Source organism: Dipodomys merriami, unplaced genomic scaffold (assembly GCF_024711535.1).
Source record: "Dipodomys merriami isolate MVZ:Mamm:240054 unplaced genomic scaffold, mDipMer1.0.p SCAF_129, whole genome shotgun sequence".
In the NCBI taxonomy this organism is placed as follows: Eukaryota; Metazoa; Chordata; class Mammalia; order Rodentia; family Heteromyidae; genus Dipodomys; species Dipodomys merriami.
Window position 1 is genome coordinate 3339202 of NW_027202593.1, and position 17320 is coordinate 3356521.

A 17320-nucleotide genomic window follows, 5' to 3' on the forward strand; every position below is an offset into this window, starting at 1 on the left:
AGGCCAGCGTGGCCAGCGGGTGCTGAGCTCACGGGTAACTCACGCCGCCCGCTGCAGGAGTGGTACTGGATCTGCACACGTTCAAGAGACAGAAGAACATCTCTGTAAGATGGAGATCCTGGCAGCCAGCACACGCCAGCACCCCCACTTCCCAGCCCTCAGCTGCCCCTTGACTTCGTGGGTCCTTCAGTCGTGAAATGAACTTCCTGAAGCCCACTTCTGCTTTGTTGTTTTTGTTGGTTGTGGGGCTTGAACTCAGAGCCTGGGCACTGTCCTGAACCCTTTTGCTCAAGGCTAGTGCTCTACCACTTAAGCCACAGCGCCACTTCCAGGATTCCAGTGGTTCATTGGAGATGAGTCTCACGGACTTTCCTGCCTGGGCTGGATTTGAACCGCGGATGCTTGGATCTCAGCCTCCTGAGTAGCTGACAGGTGTGAGCCACCGGCATCCCACCCACGGCTGCTTTTTGTCACGTGTACACTAAGGACTATATCATTTTTCCTTGGTACAAGTAGTAGTATAACTAGGACGTGTTTCCGTTGGCAATGTGATGAAAATGGGGATTACCAGCAGGAAATCGGATGGTGGAAGGACAGGCTGGAGAAGGCAAAGCTGGATGTAGCATGGTTATACTTGTTTCTCTATTTGACCCTCAAGCTGTTTCTGCATCAAGGGCGACTCTGCGTGACGTGTAGTTTCCACCCTGTCCTTCACTTACTCTGAGCAAACCGTCTCTACTTAAGCACTAAGATATCGGTTAACAGGCCGGAGCTCACGGAAAGCGGTCATACCACCACCACCACAGCAACAGAGATGGAGACACAGCAAGTCTAAGACGAGGACACCGTTGATGGAGAGAGGCAGGGGACAGGGCAAAGGGGGGACGGAGGACGAGCCGACAGTGAGGCGAGAGGCAGAGGTGTCGTGGATGGACACACAGATCCGGACGCATGACGAAGAAACGGCGGCGTTTTCACTCATTATCAGTTAATGTAAATAGTGGGGTCGGTTAATAAGTAGACTCAGCATTTCTGAGTTGACCATTTCTTCAGCAGACATTTTCCCGAGCACCAATGATGTGGCAGACGCCAGGAAAGGCAGCCTCAGCACACTATGCCGGCTGGTTGGGACTCTCACCTGATGGTGCGCACTACACTGTTCCATGCGCACCCCTGCGTGGTTCTCTTCCCGCTCGGGCTGCAGCCCCGTGGCGCCTCTGCTGCTCCCCAGACCCCTGACTGCTTCCCGGCGGCAGCGGGATGACCCCAGGCCACAGGACGAACAAGGGGACGGGTCCCCGTTCACGTAGTTAGTGTTGGAAGAGGAGAAGAGGAAAGGAAGAGGGATGTTGAAGAGGTAAAAGATGAAAAGAACAGCGGACGGGGCTGCTGGGTCTTACGTAGAAGGAAAGGACTTCAAGCACTAATTCACGACATGGATTTCATGCTTCCTGAAAGTAACCACGTGTTGTTAGAGGAGCCGCCTGGGGGAAGATTCCAGATCTTTCTTGAGCTGTTCCTGTGGCTGCAGGCGGTGCAGCTCTACCGCCCACTCTGTCGAGTCTCCAGCTCGCCGGCCTGGCATCGTTACTCCCTGGCACACTGCTCCTCTGGCTCCCAGCTGAGAAGCAATTCTTGCTACTCTGCCTACAAATGCCTCAGCTTCCTCCCAGATCTTCCCCTCAATCCACCGAACGCTCGGGGACCCTGTCCGCGCGTGGGCCCGACGCTGTCCACAGTGCTGGAGCACCTGTGTCCACATTTCCAACAGCACTGAACGCCGGAAGAGGCCGTCATAGACGCCTGCAGGCGCAGCACACGGGGCGTGTGTCAGACCGCACGTGGCGGCCCACCTCTGCTGAACTGGCAGTGAAGTGAAGGACAGGTGGGAAAGGCCACGCTGGAAGATGAGGGCAAGAGGAGAAAGAGCAACAGCCACCAACCACGTCCCAGGTTCCACGCCATCTGTTAGCAGATTCCCGAATCTGCTGACACGTCTGTGGGGGGCCAGCTAGACACCTCCCACCTGGGTCTCCTGAGAGGGGGCAATGAGCCCACAGGGGGCCTGAGGCCCACGGAGACCACGCAGAGAGAGAATGCTGAGCAGATGCTCATGGTCCATCTGCATTTGCCTGGTCTGAGCGTGTGGGGCCTGCGCTGTGAGCCTTCCCGGCACGTACAGGGTGCCGCGGGATCATGGGACTGGCACTTGCCAAAACACTGCTTCTTTAGTCTGTATTTTCATGAGGGTGGCGGGTTAGTTTTTAGGCAGTGATGATGGCTTTATGTGTCTTTTTCCGTAACTGTGACAGTTCATAGACTGCAGCGGTGCGTTTTCCTTCACCTTCTCCTTCACTTGCTCTGGTGAGGGGAAGAGTGGTGGAGGCAGAGCAGGAAGTTGACACAAATGAACAGGAACGTTCTGACTGCTGGACCCCACCTCGGGGAAACGGGACTTTGAGCCCCCATTACCGAGCCGATGCCAAGGCTTCCAGAAGCAACCGCATCTAACTTATTAAATAAGCCTGCCTGGGGAAACACTCTGCATTGTTTTGTCTCCCTAAATCTAGTTTTCTAATTTGTCTTACAATATGACCTCCTTCTATTTGTGCTGTGGTATAAATTCAGGTACTTAAAATATTATTTAACTTCAGGATATTCCGAAACTTTTGATATCAAGTCAGAATACATTATTTTTACATTTATCAAAATTAAGCAACTTACTGGGGATTTTTTCAGGCTGATACTATGAAATGAGCAAATGGTAAAGACATGAATTTTCAAGGTTTTATTCAATATTATCCACTTAAATGATATCTTTGGGTTTGGAAGGCTTCCTAGGAAATCTGTTAAAATATCTCCCAGATGAATATGGACATCATTTTCTTAAGATATGGGCTTTTCAACTTACTTGCTTTTTTTAGTGTGTTATGACCTTGTTTCTACTTTGATCAGAGGAGAACAGCATTATTTCAGTTAATGCTGAAATTGCAGCATCTGGTATTTACTGTTTATTTCTAAATCTCCATTCACTAGCTGAATTTCTCACATTTACTGATATTTTCCATGCCCACAAGCTAACCCTCTGTTATAAACACATTTATATGTTATGCCTGATCTCCAAGATCCTCATAGTTACGTTGTGGGAGTTAACTCCACATAACTGAAGTTAAGTGATTAGAAACTCTGATAGAGACGCATTATGCAAATTGTAATTATGGAGTCTAGAAAGGACCCTGAGGTCTTATCGTCTTAAAAAAATAACAGTGTTTTAAAATGAATCATAATACTGCAATCTAGTGTGATCAAAACTCTGCCCTGCTCCTGCCCCCATGCCCACACTGTAAACACCATGGCGAGTGACCGCACATCATCAGATTTAAACCCTGTGTGAAGTCGCTGAGCACGGCAGGCGTGAGGATGTGGTGTAAATCATGTGCTATCCCATTGTTTTGGGAGGACAGGATAGCAGCTGGCTCCCTGGGCCTACCGCCCTTTAAGTCCTACGTCGTTTTCTTCTACGTCGTGCACAGGACAAGCAGACAGTTCATCGTGTCCTCCTTTAATTATATCATGGCTGAGTGAATTCTAAGGATGATACTGAAATTGTAGGCAAAAGATGTAAAGCTCTTCTTGAGGTTAAGGTTTCCTTTATGCTTAAGTAGCAAAATGAGAGCCACTGCTGACCAGGGAAATGACTGGGAAGGTACTACGCCTAGGTACTTTCTCCACCCCCAGTTGGTCCTTTGGCACAAGCTGTCTAGCCACTGTGGTGCTTTGGGGAACACGAAAACTACCCAAACGAATGATCCTGACCCACGCGTCACCATCCGAGGAGGACGGTGTCTAACTGCAGGCTACGTACTTACTTGCCCAGTGCAAAGCACTCCATCTTCACCGTCGTCCCCTTCGCAGCTGCTACCACCGGGGGAAAATGGACCTCAATTTTCGGCTCGTACTCTCCCATCACACCTGGGAGATGAAGAATAGTTTTTAAGCATAAAGGGAATGTTACAATTTCTTTCTGAAAATGTGTTGAAAATCCCTTGGCTTGGTTGTTAATGTGTGCCTGATTACTGCTAAATTTTTTTGATGCATTGAAATAAAAAACATATGTAGGCTCAATCACTGTGATGAAATTGTGGTATTCACTTGAGGTCTGCGTCGGGTGCCTGTTCAATACTTAAAGTGATGATTGTTCAACGGGTGGCACTAATAGTTCAGTTACTGATTATCTTACAATGTAAATAACGATGAAACCTTTCCCATGGTAAACCCCTGACCTCTAAAAAGAAGCTGTAAGAACATTATGACTGACAGGTAACCAAAATTAATTAATTAAGTCATATTTTTAAGCACTGCATGTTAAGATATTTTATTGAGATATCTAGAGGTCTCTGCTTAATTGGCCACATACCATGATTTCAAGCACTCAAGAGAGAAAAACAACATATCCTCAAGACAGGGTGAAAACTCTGTTTTAAAATGATGTACTTCCCAGACAGGAAGTGAGGGCCATGCGGGCCTCTCCGGGACAGGAAGTGATGAGGCTAGGGCTTCCACTCAGCAAGGCAAAGAGGCTTCGAAGCAGTCAGGACGGAGCTAAGTGAGGAACCAAGGGAGATGAAGCTATACAAAAGTAACACGAAGAGGAAAATGCCAGAAAAAGCGGAGGGTGCGTTTTTCTGGTATGTTATGTGAAAAAAGTGACAGGAGGTAAACTTGGAAGTGTAGATGGAGATGCTTGACCATCAGAGGAAAAGGCGTGGATGGTGATCTGCACATAACGTGGTGCCATTGGGTTCTGACCTGGGGAGTGGTATTATTCTTCATGTGTGGTCAGGGTCCAGACAGGTGGGCCAATCACATTATTCAATATTCCAAGTCACAAGGAATAAAAGCCAGACTTTGAATCACAGTCAACAGAGGAAAAAGACTGGATGGGAAAAACCAGTGAAGATGGCAGAACAGCACACCATGTCCTCTGCTGACAATGGGGTGGACGCTGTGAGCAGGAACACTGGGGGGGGGGGAGAGGGAGGGCGTGGTTCCGGAGTGGGGGAGGGGGAACACAGTTACAGCAGGGGGCTGATGGCCTTCCAGTAGGAGTTCTAACTGTGAAACCAGAGAGAACGTCGTAAGGAAGCAACTGACCACATCAAGCAAATACAAGAATGAGGCTTGGACAGCTCCACATGATGGGGGGACGCGGCCCGCGGTTTAGAGGTGGCCGGGGTGTGCTGCACAGTCCAAGGCCTTTGTCACAGAGGGCCAATGCAGGCCAGCCTGAGCTCATCTCCTTCTCTATATCCTCTTAGGAGCTCCCTGAGCACAGGCCTCTGTCCAGGTGCAGGGCTGAGGAGGGGAGGGGATCCAGGCAGCAAGGTGCGAATCGCTGCATGTACAAAGGGAGAGAGCGGGTGTGGGCAAGGGCCATCTTTACGCTTTTGTTCACACCTTTTGTCATGGGTAAGCTCATTGAAGATTATCTTGGCTTTTTGTGCTGTTCTGGCCAAGCTGATGGCAGAGAAATCATCAGTGATATTTTCATAGCAGAAACTGGTCTTCTAGACCCGGCTCTGCTAATGAAAGACTGCACCATCTCAGTCAGGGCTGTAATCTGTCAATGGAGGGTGTGAGGGAGCCTTCATGTATGTAAAGTCTGTGCTAACAGACCCACTCGAGCCCTGCTCCCGAGTGTAATGAACCTGGCGGGCCCAGCGAATCATGGTCAATGCACCGGGTCACCGCGACCTATGCTTACTTGTCTGCTACTTCTGCACTGATGCTCTCTTCCATCTCCTTTTCAAATCTCTTTCCCGGCCTGCTGCCACAGTGTCAACTTCTTTCCCTTTAGTCTTCACTATGCCCATTTTACTCCACATCTCCCTTAGCTGCTTACACAGCAGGAGATCCGAAGGAGCCCTGCAGAGTTGGTGCCTAGCATGGGGAGGTTTACGTCAAGCCCCGACATGAGGGTGGTTCAGGTTTCTGGTCGGTGGGCAACTTTGCTCCAGTGAAGCCAACGTCAAAGCCTTTGCTGATCTACCTTTAACATTTTTTACAGTGATTCTGTAGAGTCCTTGTTCCTTTTCTTCCCATGAATCTGGTGATTCAATGACAACTGATTTATCAGTTATTAAGCCTCAGCCCCACATGGTGAGGTCTCCTGGGAGTTCGTGGCTACCGACTGGCACAGAGGGCCGGCACGGAGGCTGCAGAAGTCAGTCCTAACTTAGCAAATCTTTCCTTGGAGTTCAAAGAATCTCAGAAGACAGGGGTTTGAATCTCCAAAGATCTAGCAATTTATCTTGACTCCCTGTCCCAACTCCCTTTAGAACTCAATTTTATACGAACACATTTGCATTCTGTTGAAGCAGCAGCTAAAGTGAACCTGTATATTAAAACTAAATGAAAAAGCTTGATTAGGAGGCTTTCGATTGCAATAACTAATTTGAGCTGCACTACAAGGAATGAGAGCCAGTTCCTTTTAGTTTTACTCTGAGAGCCATGACATAAGTAGAGGCAAGAATGTTAGCAATTGATCAAATTCGGCAATTAAGTTTTTCTTTGTGTTTCACGGGGATAATTAAGTTAGAGCCACAGTGGACCTAGCCAAGCTATGTGGTTTATGAGCCTCCCAGGTCACAGGCATCTCTGCTCATGATTTTCCCTGCTGGATTGGTCTGAGGCTGCAGGAGTGGCAGCCTGGGAGACTCCAGATGGGAGGTCCCATGCTGGGTGTGTGTCCTCGGGCCTGCGACCCCACTGACCCTCAGCGAGTCCTCCTCTTGGTCCAGCCACTCACCCACCTCCCCCAACCCCGCACCTCCCCTGCCTGGACCCCGGTCCATGGCTGCTCTGCTTTTAGACCCGAGTGCTGAGACCCCAGTGCACCCAACTCCGCACACACGAAGCCTTTTGGCTGACAGGAGGGTCCTCTCCTCCTAGGTTTTTATGGTTGTTGACTTTCTGACTTATCCTGAGTCTGAGAAGAGCCAAGGCGCAGCTCTTTAAGCGCAGTTTAGAGCATCATCTCCCCAAGCATATTGCAGAATGGGGAAATAATGACATCAGAAGGGTCTGGACAGCCAGTTACCATGTTCAAACACAGGGTCTAACTCTAATACTAGTAACGGTGGGGTTTTTTTTATATGTTGCACTAATGAAACCCAAATTTGGACCTCCTGTATCTCTGGTTTTAGTCACATTACTTAGAATTCTAGACTACCATATGTGTACCAGACTCACATGGTTGAAAAACAAAGGCACACGGAAGGTCTGCAGCCACACTGTGTTCTGTGGGGCTCCCGGCATGGGTGCGGCCGTTCGGCTCTGTCCTGGCCGCTGCAGATCTGGGAGTTTCCTGGCGTGGGAGAGTCTAGAAGGTGGACAGTGCCTGGGGAAGTGTACTGCATTAAAGTGATGGCCGGATTACCATGTGAATTATTTAATGAGTACCTTGTGGTTTTCTTTTAATTCACTGCAAGTGTATGCGCTATCAGAGTTTCGTGCATTACAATACTTGTTTCAGTGAATGTTTTGCTTGTTATTTATTTTTGCCACTGCACTGAAGAGCCTGAGTGCAAATACAGAGCACAGTGCCACGGAAACTCCCTGGTCAGGAAAGAAGGAGTCTAAGCAAATAGCGACAACAAGCCACAAGGACGGTGATGATGAAAATGAGAGAGGGGGGTGTGGGGGTGTGCAGCCTCCCCCGCCCTCCTCCTCCTCCTCACAGGACCAGCGCACAGATGCCCCAGGACTCGTGCCAACCTGGGATTTCCAGGTGAAGGACACGATTCTCAAGCACTGCCCTGCTCTGCTCTCAGATACAGTGAACAGCAAGCTTCTGGGACTGAGAAATCTAACTTTACACAGGGCAGGGGTATTATTTAACATGTTTCTCTTTGCTTACTGCTTTCAAACTTACAAAAGTTTGAGTCACTGAGAAACATGTCCACTTTCTTTTCATTTCCCTAATGAATGACTGATAAAAAGCCAATTTCAAAGGCCTGGATGGAAAGGAACGCATTGGAGGTGTACACTACCCTGAGTCCTTTCCAGAGCTGGTCTCTGCCATGTAATAAAGGGATTGAAGGGTCTCCTGACAAGAGGAAGAAGAGCCTGAGCGGTCACAGATAAATGCAGCACGAGTGTCCTCTGTGTAGAGAGACATGGAAAGTGAAGAGCTATGTCATTAGGAGAAAGTGCTTTTATCATTGTTATGTATACTCTAAAAATCAGAACACCAATAGATTTACTTTTCCCTCCAAGTATCAAGAATAAATTGGTCAAGGAGCAGTTGCACACTGTAATTGCTTTCCTCTGATGACTGAATTTTAAACTTACTCTCCTTTTCTGCTCTTGCCACTGTGATTTAAGGAAAGGCACCTGTCTCTCTCCTTGCTATTAAAGGCCCATTCCATGTGCAGCAATATTGTAGAAAAAAAGATCTTATAAATTAAGGCCTAGAGAAAGCAACTATATATTTCCCCAACATATAAACTCCTCTGACATGGAAATAGTATCACAGGTATGGACCAAGGTTTCAAAACTTGGTAAGGAAGGGTTGTAGACTGATCTTGAGCGAGAGTCTGCACTGTTTTCCTTTAAGAAAAAGGAATTTGTCATAAGAGGACAATGTCTTTACACAATTATAGGACCTTCTCTACATATATATTCACAACATTGTAGCCATTTCATAACAAATACATAACAAAATCCTTAAAAATGTTTTAATGTTTGACTTTGTGAGGCATCTCTGGGTGTCTTTCTGCCTGTCTGCATACAAACAGAATTTGTGAATATTAAAAAGCTTTCTGATTACCAGGAAAACATTTGACCCTTTGGCTGCTAGGAGCCTCCGGGCAGCCTGTGTGGATGGGGTTCCAGGCAGACCCCACCTTCGCTGCCCAGCTCTTCCCAGGCTTCAGCAGCGATGCGTGACCGTCTGGATTCAATACAGATGTGTGATAGAGTGATGCACGAGGATACACCGCAGTGCTCAGCTCCGTGACCAAAGATGCTGGGGCGCCCTACATATTCTGCTCATTTGAACTGGAAGTTAGGATTTCTAAATAGTGCCCCCCCCAACATTTACCAGCATATTCCTTTCATTCAAAAGATAAAGTGCTCCAATGTGGTGACCACACGCATTACAAACTGCTATGTCCACGGTCAGGCTCTCACTAGGTAAAACGAGGCAGCAAAGCCACCCTGAAGGTGACTGGGTGAAAACCCGGGTCCTGGGTCACTCCCGAAGGGAGGCCAGCCAGGAGGAGCAAGGGCAGGGTGGGGACAGCCGCGTGGGACTCCGGGAGGTGCCACAGTCAACACAGGCGGCCAACATGCTGGGGCCCTGACTGGGCTCGGTTCCCAGGTCGCCTCCCTTTCAGGGAACCGCGTGTTGCCCAGGCCAGCCGCAGGCACGCAGGCTCTCAGCCACCGTTCACCCCCACCTCTCCCGCTCAGGACTGCCCCCCAGGAGACGCGTTTGTGCGTGGCTGCCTCTCACTCCCCGGATTCGCGCTGCCAGCTCTGCGGATGAGCTGTGGCTTGTCTAACTCTGGGAGAAATACCTGACAAATGAGTTGCTCTGGACCACTGCTGAAGTTGATTTTGGGCTTCCATCTGCACCGGTTGTTTACTAGCTGCCGTCTCTTTACTGAGAACGCCAGCCGCCCTGCTGCTCCCAATCGCCTTGGAGATGCTTAGCGGCCAGCTCCGGATCTGCTCTGTCAACCACTGCTCTGCTGACCGCGGGGTCTGTGGGCAAGGCGCTCAAAGGGGCGAGGCGTCTGGGCCAAGCCGGCCGTGAGCTTGCCTTGCCTGAACACCTGCCTCGAGCCAGGCGCTCTGCTCAGCCAGGGCCGGCCAACTGCCACGTCAAGCTTACTACGAACAGCGCGAGAGGCACACACATGGCTGTCCCTGTTTTGAATGAGAGAAAAGGACTACCGTAGCGGTCGACATTCAACAGTCCTGAGCTGTAAAAAGACGAGCACTGATGTGCAGCCCTGGGCTCCCTCCCTCAGACCGAGTGTACAACCGCTCGTTGCTCCACAGTCAGCCAGCCTCAAGTCCTGTCAGTTTGGCTTCTGCTAAGTCTTTTCCATCCATTCTTTTTCTCCATCTTGCTTTTCATTGCTTCGCATTTCCTTTATCCAGCCCATTAGCATCAGCAATGTGCTGAGCGCTGCATACATGCTGGCCACTAAAGCCCTGGATTTAGATCCAAGGCGGATGGTAAAACGACCTCTGACAACGCTTGCAAAGGGCTTGTCTATGCAGGAGAGCAGAGACCACCGGCGGGAGGGGCAGGGGTCCACAAAGGGTGGCCCCGCGTCTCATAATATTGTCAGGTTTACCGATGAAACGATGGTGCATACAGTGGGAACTCCCCCCCCCCATGTCTGCAGGAGGCAGGGCTGCGGCAGGTGCCAGCCTCTGAGCTGGGTGAGGCGGCTGTGAGCCACGGCTCCTCGGGTGTACTAGGAGAGAAGGAAGCAGGTGGAGGTGGAGGTACACGTGAGTTACCATAGCTGGGTCTGGACAGAGCTGTTAGAAGGTAGGTAAATTTAAGGTAAGCCTGTGCTTGATGAGTTTGGGTCTTGTGTCTATCAACAGAGAGCTGTGCAGACAGCCATGGTTGAGTCCAACACTCAGTCTGGGGCTAGGGATTTGCTGGGGGAGGGGAGGGCACAGGCAGAGTAAGCGGCTGTGGTCTGAGCTGGAAGGGTGAGAGGTATCATGGCAGTGGGGGCTGGGAAAGCAGGGGGCAGTGGGAGGACGATCGCCTGCGTAGGAAGCCGTGCCGGAGGCGGTCACTGCGGTGGGGTGGGGTTCTCGAGAAGGGAGAGAAGGACTGCTTGTCACGGCTGCTGGCTAAGCCCACAGGCGTGAGGAAGGGCCATCAGCCAAGGCTCTTGGAGAGTGCCTGGACCTCCATGAGGGCCGGGTCACCAAGGCGTTGACAGAACAATCCCTTCTTTAAATGAGGAAGCCTGAGCCAGGAGGATGAGGGAGGTTTGTAATTGTGACGACTACTCTGCGGAACTGACAAATTTCTGCTCAAAGGCTTGAGGATTCCAGTCCTGATTGTACCTACTCGACCTCCCACCTCCCCTCCCGGCATCCAGGGTGGCAGAAGACGCAAGGCTGGCGACTTTCCAAGTCTGCACTGCCCTGGAGATTCCGAGATGCTCTGTCGTCACACCCATCAGACACCCACTTTCTATAAGCTTCACTTCACACTTCATACACCACCACACACACACACACACACACACACAATACACACGCTACACACAACACGTGCACCCAGAAGAGAGAGAGAGAAAAAGAGGGTCCTGTGCTGCACTGGGAGTTCAGTCCCCAAAGTGCTTCACCACTCACTTCCCTCACAGGGAACTCTGTCCCCAGGGCAGGACTCCAGGGTGTCTGATCCCTGAGGACCTGTCATGCTCTGTCTTGTACTATAGTTACTGTGTATAGCCATTCCAGGACCTTGCTAATGAACACCGGTAAACCTTACCTTGGCCAGTACTGCTCCTAATTCTCCCTCAGGCTTTGCTCCTAATGTCTTAGAAGGCACCCTTAGAACTAGCCGGCCCGCGTGATAAGCACATTCTTCTTTTACATGTGGGTTTTCACAAATCCTCACTCTGCTTGTCAAAAGGAAATCTAGCTTTCCCATGCCCTATCAACGGTGGAAGTCAGTTCAAGACCCAGGTCCCACTTCCATCTGCTCATTTCCCCTTTCTTCTGCTTCCAGAGTTGCAGTGTGAGGAACGAATAAAGTGAGCGAACACCAAACCTTAAGAAAACTCTGAGGGTACTTTCTTTCCAAAAGCACTTGTACTTGCTCAGTGATGTTCTTTAGAATAATGTCGGGTGCCCTGGCTGTGTTCTGTGCCCCTTCCGGACGCGGAGCCCCCCCCTGCCACGCGCCAGCTCCTCCACTCCCTCAGCGAAGCTGTCGTGTATGGATGTGTCTGGAAATCCTTTCAGCATTTTCCCAGTATTTAGTGAACTGCATTCAGCCTCACAATCACATTCAAATTTTATCTCCTCATCTTCAGAATTAATTTCATTCTGTGCTTTGTTTCCACAGCACACAGAATGTGGTTTTATTGCCGATCTCATTGCATTTTAATGATATGTACTTGTCTGTCCCCTCGCTGTGCTGTTTCTTGTAGTGAGGAATGAAGCTCAGTCCTGCACCTGCAGTCCTGTGCCTGGGTCTACCGGCTGGGCTGCTCTGTGGGCCAAGAGAGCCAGTGGAAGGTTTCATTTCACCTAATTTCTCATTTTTAAAAATCTATCTGCCAGGCATTTTCTTTAGTGTTAGAAATGTGTGTGTGTGTGTCTCAAAGGCAAGCCAAGGAATTTCAGAATATTCTCTCATCCTTCTTGAGCATGTTTCTTATTTTCCTTTACCTGGACCTCACTGCCTTAGTTGTGATGGCGGATACACCTGACGTCCTGAGCCTCGATTCTCTGCCTGGATGGACAGTGTACTCGGCGTTCTGGGTCTCGATTGCTGCTGGATTTGATGTATTGGGCTTGAATGCTGGTGTACGTGCCCTCCTGGGCCTTGAGTGCTGGTGTACTTGGCGTGCTGGATCTTAACTGCAGGTGTACGTGTCTCCCTGGGCCTTGATGGCTGGTGTACTTGGATCCCCAGGCTTCCATCGTTGTTGTGCTTGGCTCCCTGAGCCGTGCGTTCTTGCTCACAGCTGGCATTCTACAGTTTGAATCCCACCTCCAGCTCCCCTGGGCCTCACTTGCTTATGTTTGGGTCTGCTATCTTTTTCTTCAATCCACTCTGCACGCTGAACGCAGCTTAATCTTTCAAAAAGAGGATTTTCATCATCTATTTTTGTTTCTTAATGACTTGGTCATTTTCCCATTGCCTTATTGATTGAATTCAAGGCTTTATTTTGGCACTTAATGCCCTAATGCTATCAGTTTCTATTTTACTGCTTTTCTAGGCAGACTGTTTCCAAAATGGCACTTACTGCATTTACTTGCTGCATTGACATTATCAAGTTATATGTTGATTCAGATATTCTCTGTTAACCACTGAGGATCATCTAATTCTCTTTCCGACTAGGAGCCTTGTACAACACCTCAGCACCCCACAGCTGGGGGCCTCTGTGGGAACAGTGACACCACTCAGAGTTTCCATCTCTAGTCAGTTTTGTTAAACTTTTGTTATTTTACGTCTTGTATCTATAATGCGACATACAGTTATTATGGACTAGGCCATTATACTTTTTACTTTGGCTCAAGCAGTCTCTGATCACAATGATTTTAGTTCACATAATCTCCTACAAGACATAATAAGAGCTAGTAACTAAGAATCAATATATCCTTCTATGTGCACTAATTTGCAAATACATTTAAAGGATGATTAATCAGGACTTGGAAGAAAACATTTCTAGAAATTTGCAAATACATTTAAAGGATGATTAACTCAGGACTTGGAAGAAAACATTTCTAGAAATGTCTCCAAATACTCAGATTAAATATTATAATATATTTAGGGAGAATTTTGAATTTTTCAGGTTTTTATTCTGGATAGACAAATGCATGCATTCAGGACAAGAGTATAATACTTTAAAGAAATAGATTGCCCTATTAATATATTTGCTTTTATGATTTAATCATTAGAGCAATTAACCTTAGGTTTTAGCATTGAGGAATGGAGATTCATCTTACATCTGCTAATAATGATGGGAACAGCTCAATATGCTTGAGTTGTTTCCAGTCTTCCTTTTCATAAAGAATCCCTTTCTGGCAATATATAGCAGTAGACCAAATTAAAATCACTTTCTTTTTTAGCTCTTTACTGAATACATTATGTAGAATTAAATCAAAATAAGAACAAGACTTCTGACAACAAATAAATACAATTATTAATATCACTTCATATTAAAAAGCAACAGCAGCTTTGAAGAGAAATGCACTAGACTCTGGAGGAGTGGCGGGCAGCCAGTGAGCAGGGCACCCGGCAGGGAACGGCCACCCTGCCTGGCATGCTTACAAGGGTGCGGCAAGGTTTTCAGAGCCCGCGAGACTGGACTACACTGTAGAATATGCTCCACTAGTACCAAGTCCCTAACTCTGAAATGCCTCTGGAGATCTCTGTTTGCTGACATTATACATTACTTTAACCCTGTTTGACAAGGTTCTTAGTTTCATGGGCTTAAATAGGCTGAGTAAAATCAAGGGTTTTTTTTTAAAGTATGCAATTAAATTGAATTATAATTAATTATATTAACATATAATCCTCAAAACCTTGTTTCTTACTTTTATTGCTCTCTACCGGACTCACAGATACATAGAATGAATACAAGTTTAAGGTTATGACAACTGCCTCCTATCAGCCTGAGCATTGTACCTCCTATTGCCCTGATGCCTTTTCTTTTGTTGTTGTTGGTTGTGGGTCTTGAACTCCGGGCCTGAGCACTGTCCCTTAGTTCTTCAACTCGAGGCTAGCACTCTTCCGTTTTTTTCTCTTTATGTGGTGCCGAGGAATCGAACCCAGGGCCTCATGCATGCTAGGCAAGCACTCTACCACTGAGCCACCCTGATTCCTTCTAAAAACCAAACTCCTCTTCCAGGAGTGTCTCTGCACGAGGAACAAACTTTAGCTGATGATCCACACCAAAGTGAAAACCACTCCTCCCAGCTCTCTGTAGAGTCTCATTAGTGCATGCCGCATCGTGCTCAGTCACCTAAACGCCTGTCCTTAGTGGAGTTTCGGCCTGGGAGGCATGTTGTATAATGGGGCCAAGGAGGCTCCAGTGCCGGCGGGCTGCATTTGGTCTGAACTACCCCAGGGCCCATTTCTGAGCCCACAGTCTCTAAATTATTTCTACTGTTTTCTTTTTCTATCTGTTTTATTCCCCTACTTCTGAATTTCAAACTCTAAAAGCTTCTGGAAGAAATGTTTTTCATTTAAACAGAAGCAAAATCAAGAGCGCCCGAGGCAACGGTGACCCGTGGCCAGGCAGCTGCTTGCGTGCGCTCACGGTGCACAGGCCCCGTCACCCTGGCACGCAGCTCCGCGCCTCCCTGCATGGACACAAGCCACAGAAGCACTGCTCAGCTGCTCACTCAGCCCAGCCTCATTTGCTTTTTTTTTTTTTTTTATAACTTTTTTTTTTACCAGTCTGACATTTTTAAAGTAAATCGACATTGAAAGAGAAAACAGTACAGTGTAATAGTAAGTAGACCTTACTAATTATGAAGAAAATTAGACTCTGTATTCTCCTGACAGGCATTCTGACAGATAATTAACACACCGTGTAACAGGCAACCTTACATTCTCTGAAGATGAATTCTGTCATTCTCAAAGATCAGCATAACCCCGATTTTACTTAAGTGGGTTACCACTTGTGCTTTGTCTCATTTCACACATTTTTTTACTAAATTTAGAACAGCCTTTGTAACATTTATTCCAATGGAATAATTAGAAGCTTCTGTGAGGACACTAACCACACTCTTTAGGTTTGGTTCCCAGCAGTAGTAAGGAGACGAACGGAATGTGACACCCAGGGTGGTGCTGACCTGGTGAGGGGCGGCTCACAGGGTGCAGAGGATAGTTGCTGAGAGTCACAGCTTTTGCTCCAAATCTGCCACCAACTCTGATCCTTGGGCCCATGCACTGTGGTGTGGCAGGTAGGGCTGGGCATGTGGGGTAGGGGTCAGACCTGCCCAGGGGAGGGGCCTGCTAGTGAGCTGTCTCACCCATGGTTCCACAGCTACAAAGAAAGATGAGCTCAAAAGGCTGCATTAGTAGCTGGCAGCTGGTCCTTACCCCTGTAATTCTAGCCTCAGAGATGCTGACATTGAGGGCTGCAGTTCAAAGCTAGACCTGGCAGAAAAATCTGCGAGATTTCAAATCCAATTGATCACCAAAATGCTGGACTGGAGATACAATTCAGGTAGTAGAGTGTCAGCCATGAGTGAAAGTGCAGAGAGAGCACGCAAGGACCTGCGTCCAACCCCTAGCGCGTGCACACACGTGCATGCACACACACACAACACATCGTGTTGCAACAGCTGAGTGGCTGAAGGCACACGGGCGGAGCAGCCAGGCCCCCCTTCAATCCCTCCACTCTGGAGAGACCAGGTTTACACGGCAGCCAGGTGAATTGCAGCCGCAGGTGAGTCACCTCCCAGCTCGTCTGTCGGAGGGCCTGACGCTCATTTTACACTCAAGGTTTAGTACCTTTACTCAAAGATCAGACTGCTGTTTGTGGTTCGTTCGTCAGTGCCTGCTGGGGTGAGCAGCTCTGAAGATTGCAATTCATTTCCCAGGAGGAGGGTCTGAGCGCCTGAGAGCCCCGCCGTGATTGTCATTCCAAAGAGAACTAAACAGTCCAAACCATAACTTCCGCCCTCAGGGAGGGGTGGGGCAAGTGCGGAGCCCACCCTCAGGGAAGGGCGGGGCAGGTGCGGGGCCCGCCCTCAGGGAGGGGCGGGGCAAGTGCGGAGCCAGGGAGGGGCGGGGCAGGTGCGGAGCCCGCCCTCAGGGAGGGGAGGGGCAGGTGCGGAGCCCGCCCTCAGGGAGGGGAGGGGCAGGTGCGGAGCCCGCCCTCAGGGAGGGGCGGGGCAGGTGCGGAGCCCGCCCTCAGGGAGGGGCGGGGCAGGTGCGGAGCCCGCCCTCAGGGAGGGGCGGGGCAGGTGCGGAGCCCGCCCTCAGGGAGGGGCGGGGCAGGTGCGGAGCCCGCCCTCAGGGAGGGGCGGGGCAGGTGCGGAGCCCGCCCTCAGGGAGGGGCGGGGCAGGTGCGGAGCCCGCCCTCAGGGAGGGGCAGGTGCGGAGCCCGCCCTCAGGGAGGGGCAGGTGCGGAGCCCGCCCTCAGGGAGGGGCAGGTGCGGAGCCCGCCCTCAGGGAGGGGAGGGGCAGGGGCGGGGCCCGCCCTCAGGGAGGGGCAGGTGCGGAGCCCGCCCTCAGGGAGGGGAGGGGCAGGTGCGGAGCCCGCCCTCAGGGAGGGGAGGGGCAAGTGCGGAGCCCGCCCTCAGGGAGGGGAGGGGCAAGTGCGGAGCCCGTCCCGCAGCCTCTGGGTGAGGCTGGGAGCCCGGGAAGCGAGGCTCGGGGAGCGCCTGGGGTCGGAGGCCGGGGAGGCGCGCAGACGCGGAGCCCTGCCCTGGGCGGAGGGGCGGGGCGGCTCCGGAGCTCAGTCGGCCGGCGCGCCCGGCGACACGCACACGGAAGCTTCTGGAGTCCCATCGGGAGGTCTCACTCCTGCCTGCCCCGAGGCCGCTCTGCGGCGCCCGCTCCGTCAGGGGGCGTCTCACGGAGGAC

At 50.0% G+C, this 17320-nt stretch overlaps 1 protein-coding gene across 1 annotated transcript in view; it reads right to left on the minus strand.

Annotated features, from left to right (window-relative positions):
- LOC138824468 (contactin-5-like) overlaps positions 1-17320 on the minus strand; it is a 356854-nt gene that overhangs the window by 123106 nt on the left and 216428 nt on the right. Inside the window, exon 9 of the mRNA XM_070018361.1 lies at positions 3870-3972. Coding sequence (XP_069874462.1) covers positions 3870-3972 — 103 coding nt within the window. The remainder of the gene's footprint in view (positions 1-3869; positions 3973-17320) is intronic.